Raw genomic sequence first — 15422 nt, 5'->3', positions numbered from 1 at the left:
GGGGCTAACCTCTCCCCGCCCGGTCTCCCAATTCTTTTCCTTTCCTACATATGCCAATATTCCATATATTCACAATAATGAGATATCCTATATCTCGTGAGTGACCAGAAATCACTCGACTTCTACCGAGATCTAGTAAGCATAGCGTGTCTATCGTCCTATTCATGCTAGTATACTCAAGGAAACCTAGGGATCATGCAACTAGAGTTCCAATCAATTATTTCAACTACTATACTTCAACGCCCCCTCCCACCCTCTCCTCTCCTGCTCCCCATCCTCCTCTGTGGCGCGGGCGTAGCGAGGGCGGGCGCGTCGCCGGCGAGCGCAGGGGGAGCGCCGGCAAGCACAGGCAGAGCACCCGCTCACTGCCCTAGCTCCCGCGGCTCGCCAGCAGTGCCCCTCCCCTTTCTCTCCTTTGCTTGGCGTCCGGCAAGCGCGCGGCTGGGGAGCGCGCGGCCGGTGAGCTGCGGCCGGGGAGCGGCCTCGAGCTCGGCCCTCCCCGGTGCGGACGGCGACGAGCGGGCTCGAGCTTGGCGGCGCGCTCCTTCCTCAGGCACATGGATGTGGAGGCCGGCAGAGGCGCGTGCAGGCTCCTCTAGATCCGCCGGCTTGAGCTCGAGCTCCGGCCATGACGGCACACAGCCTAGCGGGACGAGCTCTGCCTCCCTCCCTCCCTCCTCCTCGGCAACGGGCTGCAGTCCGCCGCTGCCTCCCCCTCTAGTCCTCTTCCCCATTTCCTCCGCCTTGGGGTAGTTGGGAGCGGCGGCGGGAGCACGCCGACATGGCATGTACCGTTCGTCCGCTCCCTGCTTTGAATTTCCCTTCGCTCCGCCCGAACGGTAAAGTGGCGTGTCGTTTAGAGCTCCCCGCTGCGGGAGTTTTTCGTGGACAAACAAACTGCATATGGCATTGCATATGGGATAGAGATCCCACTACGGACAGCCTAATGCAGATGCTCTGGGAGTGAGGGACCGGGGGCCGGGTCCGCTGTGGAAGGCCGAAGGCCCTGCCGCTACCTTCCTCACCGCTGCCGGACTTCCGGCCAGCCGCTCTTGTAGCGGCAAGGGAGGTGGCAAGGCTAAGGAGCCCGGTGGCGGCGAGCCGCGCGTCGCCTGCGGGGACAACGCGCCGATCATATCAAACAAAGCCAAGACAATAAAATAGGGAATAATCCAACCGAGCAAGATATATACAAAAACAGTGTTGCATCACACACACGTTACGTCGGAGGTGCTTGGGGCCCTTGTCCTCGCAAGTGGCAATAGAACTCCACATTGATGACCTCGATCTCGACTTCGTCCACGCGCAGCACCGCGAGGGCCCCGTTTGAGGACACCACCGGTCCGAACACCTTCACCGGCGCCATGGCTCTACCTTAGTTTCCTATGCGCCCAAGATCAGAGGTAGTAACTATGTCTCTCTCTATATACTATGGCCAAGGATGTGAGTTAGGTGTTTTAGGCCTGTACCATTGGAGAAAAAGAAGTATACTATGCTCTTTGGGTCCAAGAAGAAGAAATGTTAAACCGGATAATCATCACCATCGACCTTAAATTTTTTGTGGTTCGAAGAAGAAAAAGAAGAGGAGTCCATAGTAAACCATGGTTCATTTTCTTGTGCGTGTATAGGATGCGAAGATTCTTCCACGATGTGTGTCACTCCACAGTGGAGGAATTGTTGTAAGAAGACTAGCTAGTATACTAGCCTGACGGGTTTGACTCATTCAGCAAAATACTGCAGTTACCTCAAAAAATTTTAGTAAAGACATCACTAAGTCAGAGACTAGGCTAGCAAAAACAGAGGGTAGCCACAGGGGTGCGCCGGCGAGGGGCTGTTTGCGATGGGTAGAAAGGGAAAATTTCGTCACATCCTTCACAAATTATAGTTTGTTTGACTTTTTTATCTCAAGTTTAACCACTTATCTTGTTCAAAAAATTTATGCAAACATAATCAAATTTAAGTCATTTTAGAAGAACTTGTATTGATTAAGCATGCCACTGATAGCGGATTAGGTCATGCAATATCTGATTGTATTCAACTGAGAGACTTGTTATATTGTGATCCAAATTTATTGCATAAGAAAAGGCCGACTTCCGACAGAGCGAAGCGGAGGCCCGTTGCCGGAGGCTTGGGTCAGAGCGAGCCGGAGGTTTGGTCCGGTTTATATACCTTTTAGAATTTGCTCGTCATTGAATCATTCCTCTTGTAAGCCGCCATTAGGCGTTGTAAACACACACCCGATATAGTGAAGATTTACTGGCTGGCGCCCGTGGTCTTTTTCCAAACCACATTGGACGATTTTTCCATGTTAAATCCCCGTGTCTCCTGCGATTGATCTTGTTGTTCTTCATCATTTATTCGCCGTCGCTTCTAACAAGACTCAGGTTACAATATATATGGACCTAATCCTAGGCAATCTCAACTACCATGACTTATAGACATTACTAGAAAACAAGCCTTAGGTCTACCCCAAAAGTACCAGTATGGAGATGAACCGGTACCTATGCTAACATAGGTACCGGTTTATCTCCATACCGTTACTTTTGGGGTGGATGGAATTTATAAATGAGCCTTAGATACCGGTTGGTAATATCAACCGCTACCTAAGGCTCTCTATAGGTACTGGGTGGTAATTTTTACATTAGTATCGGGTGGTGCCATCAATCGGTACCTATAGACGAGCCTTAGGTACCGGTTGATGTTACCAACCGGTGCCTTAGGAGTCTTAGGTACCGGTTGGTATTACCAACCGGTACCTTAGGCTCAACCATGGGTTACTTGAAAAGGAAAATATCTCCTTCTCGATCAAAACTGTTGCGTAGGTGAGATTGTAAAGGAGAAACGCACGAGGCTAGATGTCGCGGGTTCAATTCCCAGCCAAAGGATATTTTTGCATGAATATTTTGGTACAATGAGCCATTAGGTACCGGTTATTTTACCCGGTACCAGAGGCTCGAGCCTTTGGTACCACTTCCGGGGTACCGGTTACAATAACCGGTACCAAAGGCCAATTTGAACCAGTACCTTTAGCTGTTTTTCTAGTAGTGAGAAACAGAATCAGGGGAGATGCCAATCAGGTCCACGCGTGAAAGAAGGAAGGCAAACTTGAGAAAAAAAAGTTAAATAAACCATAATTTAGAACGGAGCACCATATATACAAGCTTTTGTAGCAGTAGGTAAAACTTGAGTAGTTTAACATGCCTCAACTACAAATTAAATCATAGACTACACAAAGTTTGCTCTAAACTTGCCCTGGTGTTTTTGTGATTATCATTCCTTGGGCAGCTGGCAGACGACCCTCTGGACTGCTGGCCTTGACATCAGTTCCTGCCACCATGCCTTGACACTCGGGTAGGAATCCAAGACCGATGCATATGGCATCCTCATGAAGTAGACCGTGTACGGGAAATGGCTGAGATCTGCTAGGCTGACGAAGTCCCCTGCCAGGAACTTCGATTCGGATAGCCGTGCCTCGTACACGCCCAACACTTTCTTCATCTTCTCGATGCATTCGCCGATGAGCTTCTGGTCGGGAGTTCCTCCTCGCATCGGCACAAGATAGTGCTGGTAGATGATGGGAGAAATGGCAGGGTCGTACTGGTGTGCCTCCACCTCCAGCCAAACATCGACAAGCGCAGACTCTTGGAGGTTGCTTTCTCTTAGCAGGTCCACCTCGGCGGTCTTGTATTTGCGGAGCACATGCCTTGAAATTGCCCGAGAATCTATTAGAGAAGAGGTAAACACATGTTTAATTTAGTTATCTGTATGCATAATCCTTAATACAGACATCAGCTAGAGTAACATTTTACCTTGGGTGATACCATACCATCAGTTGCCAAACTGTCAGGATAGTTTGTGCCGGCATATATAATTATATATGCTAATCATACAGTGAAATGTATCATGACACGTTTTGGACCTTTATATAGTATTATTATAAGGAAAATACAATTTTAAATTTTATATCCTGCTATAGCCTATGACATACCAAGCGGTAACAGTTCCTCTGCAGTACGACTCACTCCTACTGACATGTGGGCCTGACCGCACTGAGTCCACGTGTTAGTGGGATGAGTCCCTCTGCAGTACTGCAGACTGTTCCAAGCATGAGGAAGGTGATTTGTCTCTTTTCCAAGATGCTGGACATATGTTCCAAAATCATTTCTACCAAAAATAAAATAGAGTATGCAACAAAACATCCCTTGTTTGATTATGAAAAAACAATGAAAACTTCCCATCTTTTGTTTCCCGATCAGTGATGTGGTGGTTTATTTCTATTATATCAAACCATTATTACTGTTGGAATTTACTACTTAATCTAAAAAGGAACTCACCAAAGAGCATTAGCTCTCCATCCTGAAAGGCTGGAATCTGTCCAAATGGCTGAAAAAAAGTAAAAAGGAAGTGACAACGGTTTAATCAAGGCCGAAATTGTGTATTCCTAAATCCTAAATAAAATAAGTAGGGGATTATGCACAGCTCACCTCTTATTGTTGTACCAAGTAAAACAGGAAATCCAAGAAAGAAGAAATAAACGTCTGGGAGTCAGGATCTCACATACGTTTCGCGCGAGGTGCTCGGGGCCCTTGTGCTCGCCAGCGGCAAAGTTGACGTCGACGACCTCGTAGCAGACGCCGACCTCCTCGAGGCACACCAGCACTCTTGCTACGTTCGTCGACATCGCCGACCCAAATACCTTCACTGGCGCCACCGCGCCATGGCTCCTGTCACCTGTCCTGAGCTGCCAAGTCGAGAGTTTCAGCACCTGATGGCTGATGTCTTTACCTGGAGGCGTGTGGTAGGTCGGCCAATGGTTGCGGCCCCATTTTTATAGCGGCGTTAAGGCTTGTTAGGATATTTTAGCTACAAACAAGAACAAGAAAACTACACATATGACAGCGTTGATGGCTTTCCGTGACGTCAGCGCATTGGTCAGCTGAATGGGGTAGCAATAATCAGGATTACGTGTAGCTGTCAGTCTGATGACCAAAAGCTTGGGCGACTCCAGTTTCATGGATATGGCTGGCTCAACACTCCACTTTGGGTCCTTAACTTCAAATTAAGCTGCACTTCTAAAGGTTGGGCTTGATGCTGGTGATGATGGTCACAAGGAAGAAGAGGTGATGCATACAAATAAGGGCAGCAAGGATCAAAGAGCATCTCATATCATAAAAGAGTGTAACAATTGGAGAAAACCCATAAATTCCATCAACATCTTATGGATGAAATATATTTGTGAGGTTGACTTTCTCTGTCCTTTTATTATATTACAGGAAATGTTTATTATTGTTTCCTACCGAGTGTCGAGTAATTTTCAGTACAATTCGTATTTTCCTCAATATGCATTGGGAAGGGAATCTAAGATGCTGGTTCGAACTCGTAATTGTAAGACCCGCCCAATTTGACACCGCTTTAAGCAAACCGCCGGTCATCAACCTTAAAATTAGAGCTAACGCAACTCCATCGACCAACATGACATTCGTCTAAAATGATACCAAACCCGGTAGTCCCGATGCATGCTTGCTATATGCCCAGGATTGAACACATGCACCGTTTACAAAAGATACATCATCAAGATCCATAAAAAACAATTTTAGATATGAAGGAGTGCAACAAGTAAATTATTACAAGTTGAGACAGGAGGGTCCAAATCTGAAAATAAAAAGTTCAACAATCTAATTCAAGCTTGGTTCAAATGAAAGAGACATGAATAATAAAATTTAGTGTTTGTCATGATCTCTCAAGAACCCATCTTGCAGCGGAAATGATAATCGCAACAAAAGTAACAGCGTCTTGCTCAAGGGCGCCATCACAACCACAAGGACCTACTCCTCCCCCACACTAGGATCGGCGGGATAGAAGTGACCAAAAACAGTCTCTGGCTCACCTGCAACTTAGTTTAGAAAGCAACATAAGTACAAAAGGTACTCGCAAGTCTTACGCAATTTAAATAAACAAGGATCATGCAAGAGGCTAAAAAACAGGCTTTAAAGGTTAAGTTATTATTGCGCAAGCATGAGCTCTCTAACCAACATCTAGCTCTCTAGCAAAATTAATTAATCTTGCCCAACCCACAACCTCAATTTTAGTTCATTATAAGAAGTCAAGTAAATAACTATAGAAATGTACTAGTAGAAATAATAGCATCCATGACGTTTTTCCGCATGACGTTTTTAGCTTCGTCATTGAACAGGCCACATCTATGACAAAAAAAAGGGTTCATCATAGGTCTTCGTCGGCAGCCCTCGGACACTACGCAACCGTGACAAAAGCAAAACATGCGTCATAGTACACCTTGGGTTCCTGTGACAATCCAGGTTTTATGGGTTAAAAAATGTAGCTTTTGTGTTTATTTAAAAATTTAAACCATGATTTCTATAGCAAGAGTATTTTTGCAATTTTGAAAAAGTGCAAAGTCCTTTTTTACAAAATAGTTTTGCAAAAGGCAAAATTTCAAATTTTGTGAAGGGTTAAAGTGCATATTTTGTTTTTCACTTTTACCCACTTAAAAATATATATTTATGCTTAGGACTACCCTTGCAATTTTAAAACATAAGTGGTGTTCTTTTAAATTTTAAAAGATTTGGTGGATTTCAAAATAGTTTCAAATCTGTTGACCTAGTGAATTTTTGCACAACATGAAAGTTATAGATCTTGAAAAGTTACACAACTTTCATGTTGAACACTTTTTCATTTGAACCGTAAAACAGTGGAAAATTCTATGTTTACAGAAAACCCCTAGCCTCTTTCCTTTTTGCAACTAGGTCCACCCACAGTTCTTCTTCCTCCTCTGCCCAAAACAGGGGCGCCGCCCCTCGCCGCCGGTTCCTCGCCACCAACCTTCCTGCACGCCAGCTGCTTCAGCACCAAAAAACGCATCGCGTGCAGGGCATCTACGCAATCTGAACCGCCTTTGCCTGGCCCCTTTTCCCCTTGCCACGATGCGCCAAGATCCTCCGCCCTCTGCCTACATGACACCTCAACGTCGGCGAGCAAAAACTGCAGCGCCGCCCATGGAGCCGTTCTGGTAATCGACTACCTTGCCTGCCATCCACGCCGACAAGCTCATCCCCTTCTCCCTTGCCTATAAAAGGCAGAGCAGAGTTCCCCTCGCACACACACAAGCCACGCACGGCGGCCACCATTGTTGCTGAACCCAACCTCACGCCGAGCTCCCTCCTCAGCTTGCTCTTAACCCAAATTGACCCCCCAGTTGGGTTCAGTTCATTCCCAGGAAGCTTTCAGGCCCAACCACTCGAATTCACCCTCACCGAAACATCGCCGCGCCGAGCGGCCATCGTCCCACGGGACCTCCCCAAGCCGTAGCCCCATCACTCCGGCCACCACCACCATCACTCCGGCCACCACCATGGCCGGCGCACCACCACCTCCATCGCCGGAGTTGCTGTTCACGCCGACGACCCACCTCCTGGCCACCCTGACCTCAATCCCAGGCACCCACAGGTGCGGCTCGAGCTCCTCTACCCTTTCCCTACCCAAGCCCTCGCCACCGGTGACTCAGCTTGTCAGAACATGGCCGGAACAGAGCTCCCACGACCAACCATGGCTGAAGGACTCAATTGCTTGGTTTTTAATCTTTCTAGGGTCTTCTTTGCAAAAAGTCCAGAACCCTTTTATGTTTTTCTTGTGAACTTTGAAAAATCCTAGAAAATGGTAGAAAAATTAGAAAAATGCCAAATTAATTTTGTTGTGTTCCTCTTAACTAGCTCTATAACTTTGGCTACTAAAGTTTGTATGAAACATTATATTATGTGCTCTAGTTTAATTGTTAGAAATGAGTGTTTTATTTATATCTTTTTAACCATAGCTTTGTTATGCTTGATTTTTGGAACCTAGCATCCATTTGTCATGTATAATCTTGTGTGAAATTTGTGGCCCAAATGCTTGACTTTTGTTTGTTATTTCATGTGCTTTGTTTATTTCTAACTCATGCTCTTATTATTTTATAAAGCATGTTCTTGCTAATTTCTTAGGATCATCTTTTTATCTTGAACTCTACTGATCATGAGTAGTTTATGGTAAATTTTTGTTATAATTTTTGCACTTTTTAGTTTGAGTTTTGAATTTTATGTTTGAATTTTAAACCTCCCTCATCTTGGCTAGTGTAGATCACTTGCTTTTTCATGAGAACATGCCCTGTTTGATTTAGAGCCTTAATTTCTGAAACTCTTTTGAATTCAAATTATAGATTTGAATTCAACCCACCCCATGTTCCTGAATAAAACTACCTTGCTTTTTCTTGTTTTCAAACCATGTTTCCTAGTGTAATAAGTTTTGTTATTTTATGAAGTGTTTACTCACTTTTACTCTATAAACAATTGCCCAGTAAAGTAACACTTTTGAGCTTGGTCTTAAATGTTTACTTTATTGGATAACAATTTTTTAGTGAAGGAAAGCTATACTTAAGCACTTCACTAAATCCAACTAATGCATTGCATATAGAAGTTACCTCGCTAGTCGACGGAACGTACAAACTCATCCAGAAACTAGACGAGGATATTTCTGAAGCCAAGCCAATGTTGTAGAATTAACTGAAGTCCCGAACTCTGATTCGGAAGAGCTAAAGCCTACTAACTTTATAGACACCACTAAAGGCAAGCCCCGGTGCATAATCCTATTATTTCCAAATTATGCAACTTATTACTATTTATTTGTGCATTTAAGTTATTGGAGTTGATTGAAAACCTTAGATGCATAATTCTAGGTACCTATTGATTGAACACTAGAAACTGAGTCCGAACTAGATGCTATGCTAATAAGACCGGTAAAACTCGGGTGATTGCCAGTCACTCGCGAGCTTTATAGGAGTTGATTGTTTATTTTCTTGCAATCACTATAAGGACCATGGACGGATTGGGTTACAAGTTTCATGGTGGAAATCCGTCTGTGTTGATAAAAATTGCTAAGGCCGCAGTGTGTGGTAATCGTGGTTAAGCGTTTGAAAGTACTAGCCACATGCCGTGAATTATGGGTAAGCGGCAAGCCTAGTAACTCCTCGGCCCGGCAAATGGACATACACCCCCACTCTCTTGTAGGGATAGAAAGTTAATTTATGTTGAAAGTTATATTATGCTGCGCAACAATACTACGGGTGCCGAGAAGAGCGGTTTTCTGTAGTCGGGGAGAGTGGCCTTGATCTATGAACCGGAATGAGAAGCAAATGGTTGCTTGGGAGTGACTCGTCAGTGCTCCAAGCGTGTGTGTTAGGTTTACCTTGCAAGGATTGGAAATTCGATTCAGAATCATTCGTTTCTCGCGGATATTGAGACTGCTTGATACCTTTGCCACATAGAGTAAGAAGTGGAACAAAGATGATATTCAATATGGTTGGATGAAATTAATTCCTCTACCATGTTTGTATAGATAGGTGCTTACCTAGAATGACTAATGAAACTAGAATTTGAAAGCTAAAACTTAAAATTAAGAACCTACTCTTTGTTTCTTTTTAGTAAAAGAAAACACAAAGCCTTCACAAGCCTTGCATGTCTAGTTAAAGGGATATTATATACCCTTAATCGGGTCAGCCTTGCTGAGTATTAGTATACTCAGTCTTGCTTGTAACTTTATTTTCATGTAATCTTTGGAATACTTTGTGAGATTGACATCATGTACGGGCTTCATCATGATGTCATATATCATCGCTAGATGTTGTTTTCTTTTTCGTTGTTTTGAACTCTGAAGAACTTATTTACTTTCAACTTTCCAAGGTATCCTGTTTGAATTCTTAAACTCAATTTATAACAACATTTACTAATGAAATTTGTGTTATAAAGTCTATGACTATTGTAATCTCTGGACTCACCTTCGTGTGATGTATGTTGTTTCAATCCGAAATACAGTGGTTTTATCGGGATTTTACCCGACAGACTGTCAGATTACTCCGTTTGAGATGCGTATTATTCATTTCATCAGTAATGGTGATGATTAGCACACTTAAGCCGGATTAATTCTGGCGGTTCTGCCATAGTTCCTTCATAGTTCATCGGCACATCCCTCAGCACCTGCGGAACTATGACAAAAGTAAAACGCGCATCACAGAACAATATTTTATATCATCACAAAAAGGTGCACCATCTAGTCCTCTTACCTGTGATCGACGCGATTCGTCATAGAACCAGATCGGATGCCACGTGTGACGAATTGACAATTTATCATAGGGCGCTTCGTCATGGAACGGTTGCTGGTCAACTATATCAACGCGAGTCTGTTGCGAGAGGTTTGACCAGGCGTCCACTTGTACAAGTGCGGGCCCAGCAGGTTGACGTGGGTAACACGTGCAACTATAGGCCCTGGTTAACTAGTCCAGTATGTCTAGCTGGCAGCCACGTGTGCTGAATGAAACCAGAAGGTTCACGTGTTAGGGTTGTGGGTCAAATATGTCAACGCGGGCTCCACTGGATAGCAGTGAGCCGACGTCCACATGTATGAGTGCGGGCCAGCAGGCCATTGCCAATGGTTATCATGTTTGGCCTGTCCAGCGTGCACCGTGGCCAGGTGGTGCCCGCAGATATAATGCCTGGGCCCGTTCCAAAGTCAGACCTGATACGAAATTGCCGTGGTGCTGGCAGAGAGGTTTGTGTGAGCCCCCAGAATCCACTCGATCCGGCCCATCAAGAAGAAAGGCCCAATGTGAAAACAGGTTCCGGCCCTGCGCTACTCAAGAGTTTTGTCAAGACCATATTCGCATTGTATTTGGAATGCCCCCCTGACTACTTAAGGATACGGGACCATCCATTTTCTTTTGTGAGATTGACATGCGGGTCCCATCTATCGGCGACCGGCGAAGAGGGGTCGAGTCCTTTTCCCGCGCATCTTCCCGCCAAAGTTGTCTTCGGCGCCAGCTGAATTTCGTCTCCCCTATGGAAAATTGGTGGTCTTTTTTTCAAGAAATCCACAACTCTCCCCTCTGCTAGCCCATCTCGAGCATACGCAAGGAAGCAATTGAGCAATGGATACTAGATTATAAATCATCTAAATGTTATCAACTTATTCCATACAAATGATATGGAAGGAAGGGAAAGATAACAAAATGCATCCTCACCACAAGGATAAAGATAGTCTGGAGGTAAACGAGACAAGAGCACGATTCCTACGATGGGTCATTCTCATGCCAAGGGACAAGGAATGTAGGCTAAGATAGCACCACTCAAGAAGTGTAGTAGCCACGAGGGAGACAGCTTACTATAGGACCCGAAGGCAGTGGGAATGTAAACTAGCTTCACCTTTCATTCACTTCGGCAGCCTCAGGGAAGGACTCAGATTGGGGTGAGAAAGGAGTCCAACGGCAGTCAGCAACTACTGCTATGAAAGCATCCGAACGTGGTGGACTATAAGAGACAGACAGGGCTGTCACCACCTGCCGCCTAGCACAACGGTACCGTGGGGTGGAACACAACCCAAGGTAACTATCTAGCTTAGGCACTGCACCTATGCTATCAAGTTACTGACTTCAGCATCGCGCTAAGGCTAGAAGAAACCCCAAATGGGTAGAACTTGCTACCCACGCAGACAAGGCATCACGTGAATGAAAGGGAAGCTAGAGAACAACCCAGCTATACGAGGCTCAACAACTATTTCGGTACTAATCTAGACATTAGAGAAACCCTAAATGGATAGAACTTGCTACCCACGCAGACAAAGGATCACGTGAATGAAAGGGAAGCTAGAGAACAACCCAGCTACTTAGCTCTACAACTATTCCGGTACAAATCTAGACGTTAGAAAGTACTGTGGAATGTAAAAAGGGCATGGTAGGAATGCAATAAAGACCACTATATTAAATAGGTAAAGTCTTACAAGAGAGTAAAGATACAATAGAACTCATACAAAAACTCCTGAAGATGACTCCAAAACTAAAGAGAGCTCCCAACTCTAACTCCCGAACTAATCTTTGAATTACACAGGGAAGCGCCGCCCAAAGTGGTGCCTCTCCAAGTGGGAGAGAAGTGGTGAAGGAAGGTACCAATGAGAGTGAGGGTAACTCTAACTCCTGTCTTATTTATAGCTAGCTAGAGGTCGGTAAAAAGCTGAGCATCAGTTGTACGCAGTTGTGGAGGTTGTGCTTAACTTCCACACCAAAGCTGAGGCTGAGATGCCGCAAAGTGGGGCTGGCCGGCCTGGGATTTTCGTCGTTTGGCGCCGACCTTCTTGTGGATGCTCCTGATTGCCTCCTAAAGTCAGTTGCCGATTGCTTCGGTCCAAAGTGCGGAGTTGCTAGGCCGACCGGGCTAAATGAGGCCAGCCATCCTGGAATTTCCACCAAATCCATCCAATCAACTTCCATTGTGTAGTGGATGGTGATCACATATCAGCCACACTTGATTTCGTTGAATTTGGTCAAGTTTGCTTCGAGTTGTGGCCGTCCGATCCATGGTGGAAGCATTTCGGTCATATCCTTGGTATTTGCTTGTATATCCAGTGCATAGGGGTGCATTAGGAAGTCCCTAATGGTCTTGTTGCAAGGTAAGATGTGTTTGGCAAAGGTGTCGGGCCGGCCAGCCTGCAGCCTCTGCACGACACGAGTCTGAAACTTGTAATTTGCATAACTTTTGCATCCGGACTCCAAATGGGGTGAACCAAATGTCTAATTCGATCATCTCAATGAGCTCTTCAACATGGAAATGTAAAATTTAGCATTTGACAAAATGTTTATAATGGTGTCATCTTATATCCATTTATCACCATCCTTGCATATCCTTCTCTATCCGCAGTCTTAAGCTAGGATCTAATGCTACTCTAAGCATACACTCAATTCAATAGAAGGCAAAAGAAATAACTTGCAACTAAACTCTAATTATAAATAAGAAAGTCTTGAACACTTACAATCGAATAAGCATCCATTGAGGTACAAGCGGAGAAGGGTGCCGACAAACCCGACACTTCCCCTGACTATCTCCCTCACTCTCGTAGAGGTACAATTTGGAGAAGAGCACCGTTACTGGTGCCCCTCCTGAGTACTTCTACCCCTAAACTCCCTAAGACAACTCTCAACTCAAGTAAGAACTCAAGAGTAAAGTAAAGTGTTGATGTTTGGTGTGTGTCTCCATTTGAAGCCCCTCCCCTCATATATATAGGGGGAAACCACCAGACATTTGCTAGAGAATCAACCCTAACCACCATGGAGGACCAACCACAAGACACCACGTGTGCACTAAGAGGTGGTGGGGCCCGTGGGCTGCCGACACACGGTCGGCTGACCGTCATGGTTGGCCGATCATGGGCTGACCCCGTTCGGCCCCATTCTTGGTCTAGAGGCTGCTAGGTGGGCCCCCATGTCATGTACATGGGTAAGGGCCTGTCTTTAGTTGGTTTGGATGCTCTGGTGGGCCCGTGGATCCTCGTCAATGCGCCTGATTTGTCGAGAAGATTTTGCCTTGGATTGATGATGCATCACCTTGCTCATGGGCCGCATTCTCCTCTCATTTCCAAGCATAAGCAACATGCACACAAATGTACACCAACACTTTGTGAAATTCATTAGCAATAACTTCTACCACTAGTGTTGACGCTTGTTTTTCATGCGCTCATGCAGGAGCTGATAGCTTGCTCTGATGCTCGGGTTTGTATCTTGACGCTTGAAGTTTGCTTTACCTGCATTTCTGCCTGAATTCCAATATAGTAATATTTTCATGGGGAAACGTGGAATTATCTCTTTTTAGATAACATAAGCAAGTATGAGACTTTATTTTTCTTGATTTTAGGCTCAAGATGACGCTTTAAATGAGTCGTTATCAAGCGTAAACAAGAACCCTCACACTTCGTTCTTTGCTCATCCTCGAGTAAAGGCTAGAACTAAGGTGGACCCGACCTCACATGACATGAAACCTGCATACAGATTATTCTAAGTTTCACCATTACCTATGAATTTTGATGTGTCTACCATGAATTGTTTGGGAAGTTGAACAGTGGAATGGTGCTGACTTCAGTCTCCTCCACTTCCTGCCATATGACTGGAGTTTTGAAAATATTTTTGCAAAGACCAACCATAGCTTCACTTCTCCAAAGGATCACTCATGTTGCTCAATGTGTATATATATCCTCACCAAGGCATTGCCTCATTTCATCCTACTTCTAAAGATAGCTTATGTGGAGCTCATGGTAAGAGAAATGGAATCATGGACTTTTGTCACATATATTGCAAAATCAAACAACGGATCCATGGAGATGACAAATCACACAAGTTGATCAAGATTGTGCGCATGTGTGGAAGGTGGATGGTGGAAATGGAATACTTCTTTTATGAATCTCTCTCCCTTTTATTTGGATAACATAAGGACATGGCTATATTACTGTATATATTCTTTTTTTCTTGGACCTTCATGTGTCCAATTTTTTTTCTACACTGGGACATTCATGTGTCCCTATTTTTTTGGGTCATGCTTCTTGGGCATGCCATCTTTTTTTTAGATAGCCCATGCTTCATTTGAAAGATACTAGAGAGAGAGATCATTAATCATAGAGTTTTATTTTGTGGATGGATGGAATAGGGTAGCTAACTTTCAATGTGGAAGTTTAGCTGGTGGGATGCACGTGATCTTGATCAAACAATTAAGAAATACATCTCACTAGGGTCACAAAGTTTGATGAAGCTCAATACAACAACAAAGCACATATGTATAAAATTTTGTGTCATGAAGGTCAAATATATGGCTTTGGTAGGACAAACACATGGAGTTGTAAAGCTATGGAGGTTTTCTTTTGATTAAAATTTCCCAGACACATAATATAAGCAGATAAAATAAGAATTCTTCCATCAAACCATATCTCACTAGTCAACAACTTAACAATTATGGGTTTCCTCAAATATGATTCGCAAGCTTAGGCTTAGCAAAGAATAAAAAGTATGCAAGCCAATCATAGAGAAGCACATGACCAGAGGATATCCCTTGAGTTTAATTTTAATGGTTGATCAAAAATTTGATTTAAACTCATAGGTTGGTGAGAGTGAGGGTTAGAGTGCACAAACCATCGCGATGAACGTGCAGGGCTAGTGCTAGTCAGACAAACCTGGGGTTCCACTGCCCAATACTAGCTCTGATTCATCTAAGTCTTTTGCATTCTGGTTCGTTCGGTGTTGTGCACGTGTTGTGGGAGATCTCGAGTGTATATGCTTGAAGGCTCCGAGAGATCTCCCCAACACTTGTTTTTGTACCTGGTGCTTATTCAAAAATAAAAATGTGGAAACAAACTAATAGCTCTACCGGTTTTAAGAATCAGGGAGCTCCTAAAATTTATTTGAACTAAACATTAATCTCGCCGAAATACTTACTCAAGCAAGGCTGAATTAAGATAGTGTGGTAGAACCAGTTTGAATTACACCAGTTCGAGTGCGCATCGCACCTCTACCGGTACAATCATTGGTCTGTCGGGTAACATCCTGATGAAACCACTGAGTATCTAAT

The 15422-nt window shown here is 44.4% G+C and overlaps 1 protein-coding gene across 1 annotated transcript; it reads right to left on the bottom strand.

Annotated features, from left to right (window-relative positions):
* Positions 1 to 3100: 3100 nt before the first annotated feature.
* On the bottom strand, positions 3101 to 4828 carry LOC120709788 (probable glutathione S-transferase GSTF1; the record flags this gene model as incomplete). Its single annotated transcript, XM_039995438.1, has 3 exons — positions 3101 to 3722; positions 4335 to 4383; positions 4562 to 4828. Coding segments are annotated over 3 exons (768 nt in total), but the record flags the coding sequence as incomplete, so codon positions are not given.
* Between the last annotated feature and the right edge of the window lie 10594 nt (positions 4829 to 15422).

This window comes from Panicum virgatum, chromosome 5K (genome assembly GCF_016808335.1).
Source record: "Panicum virgatum strain AP13 chromosome 5K, P.virgatum_v5, whole genome shotgun sequence".
Taxonomy (NCBI): domain Eukaryota; kingdom Viridiplantae; phylum Streptophyta; class Magnoliopsida; order Poales; family Poaceae; genus Panicum; species Panicum virgatum.
This window is presented reverse-complemented; position numbering and strand designations above follow the sequence as displayed.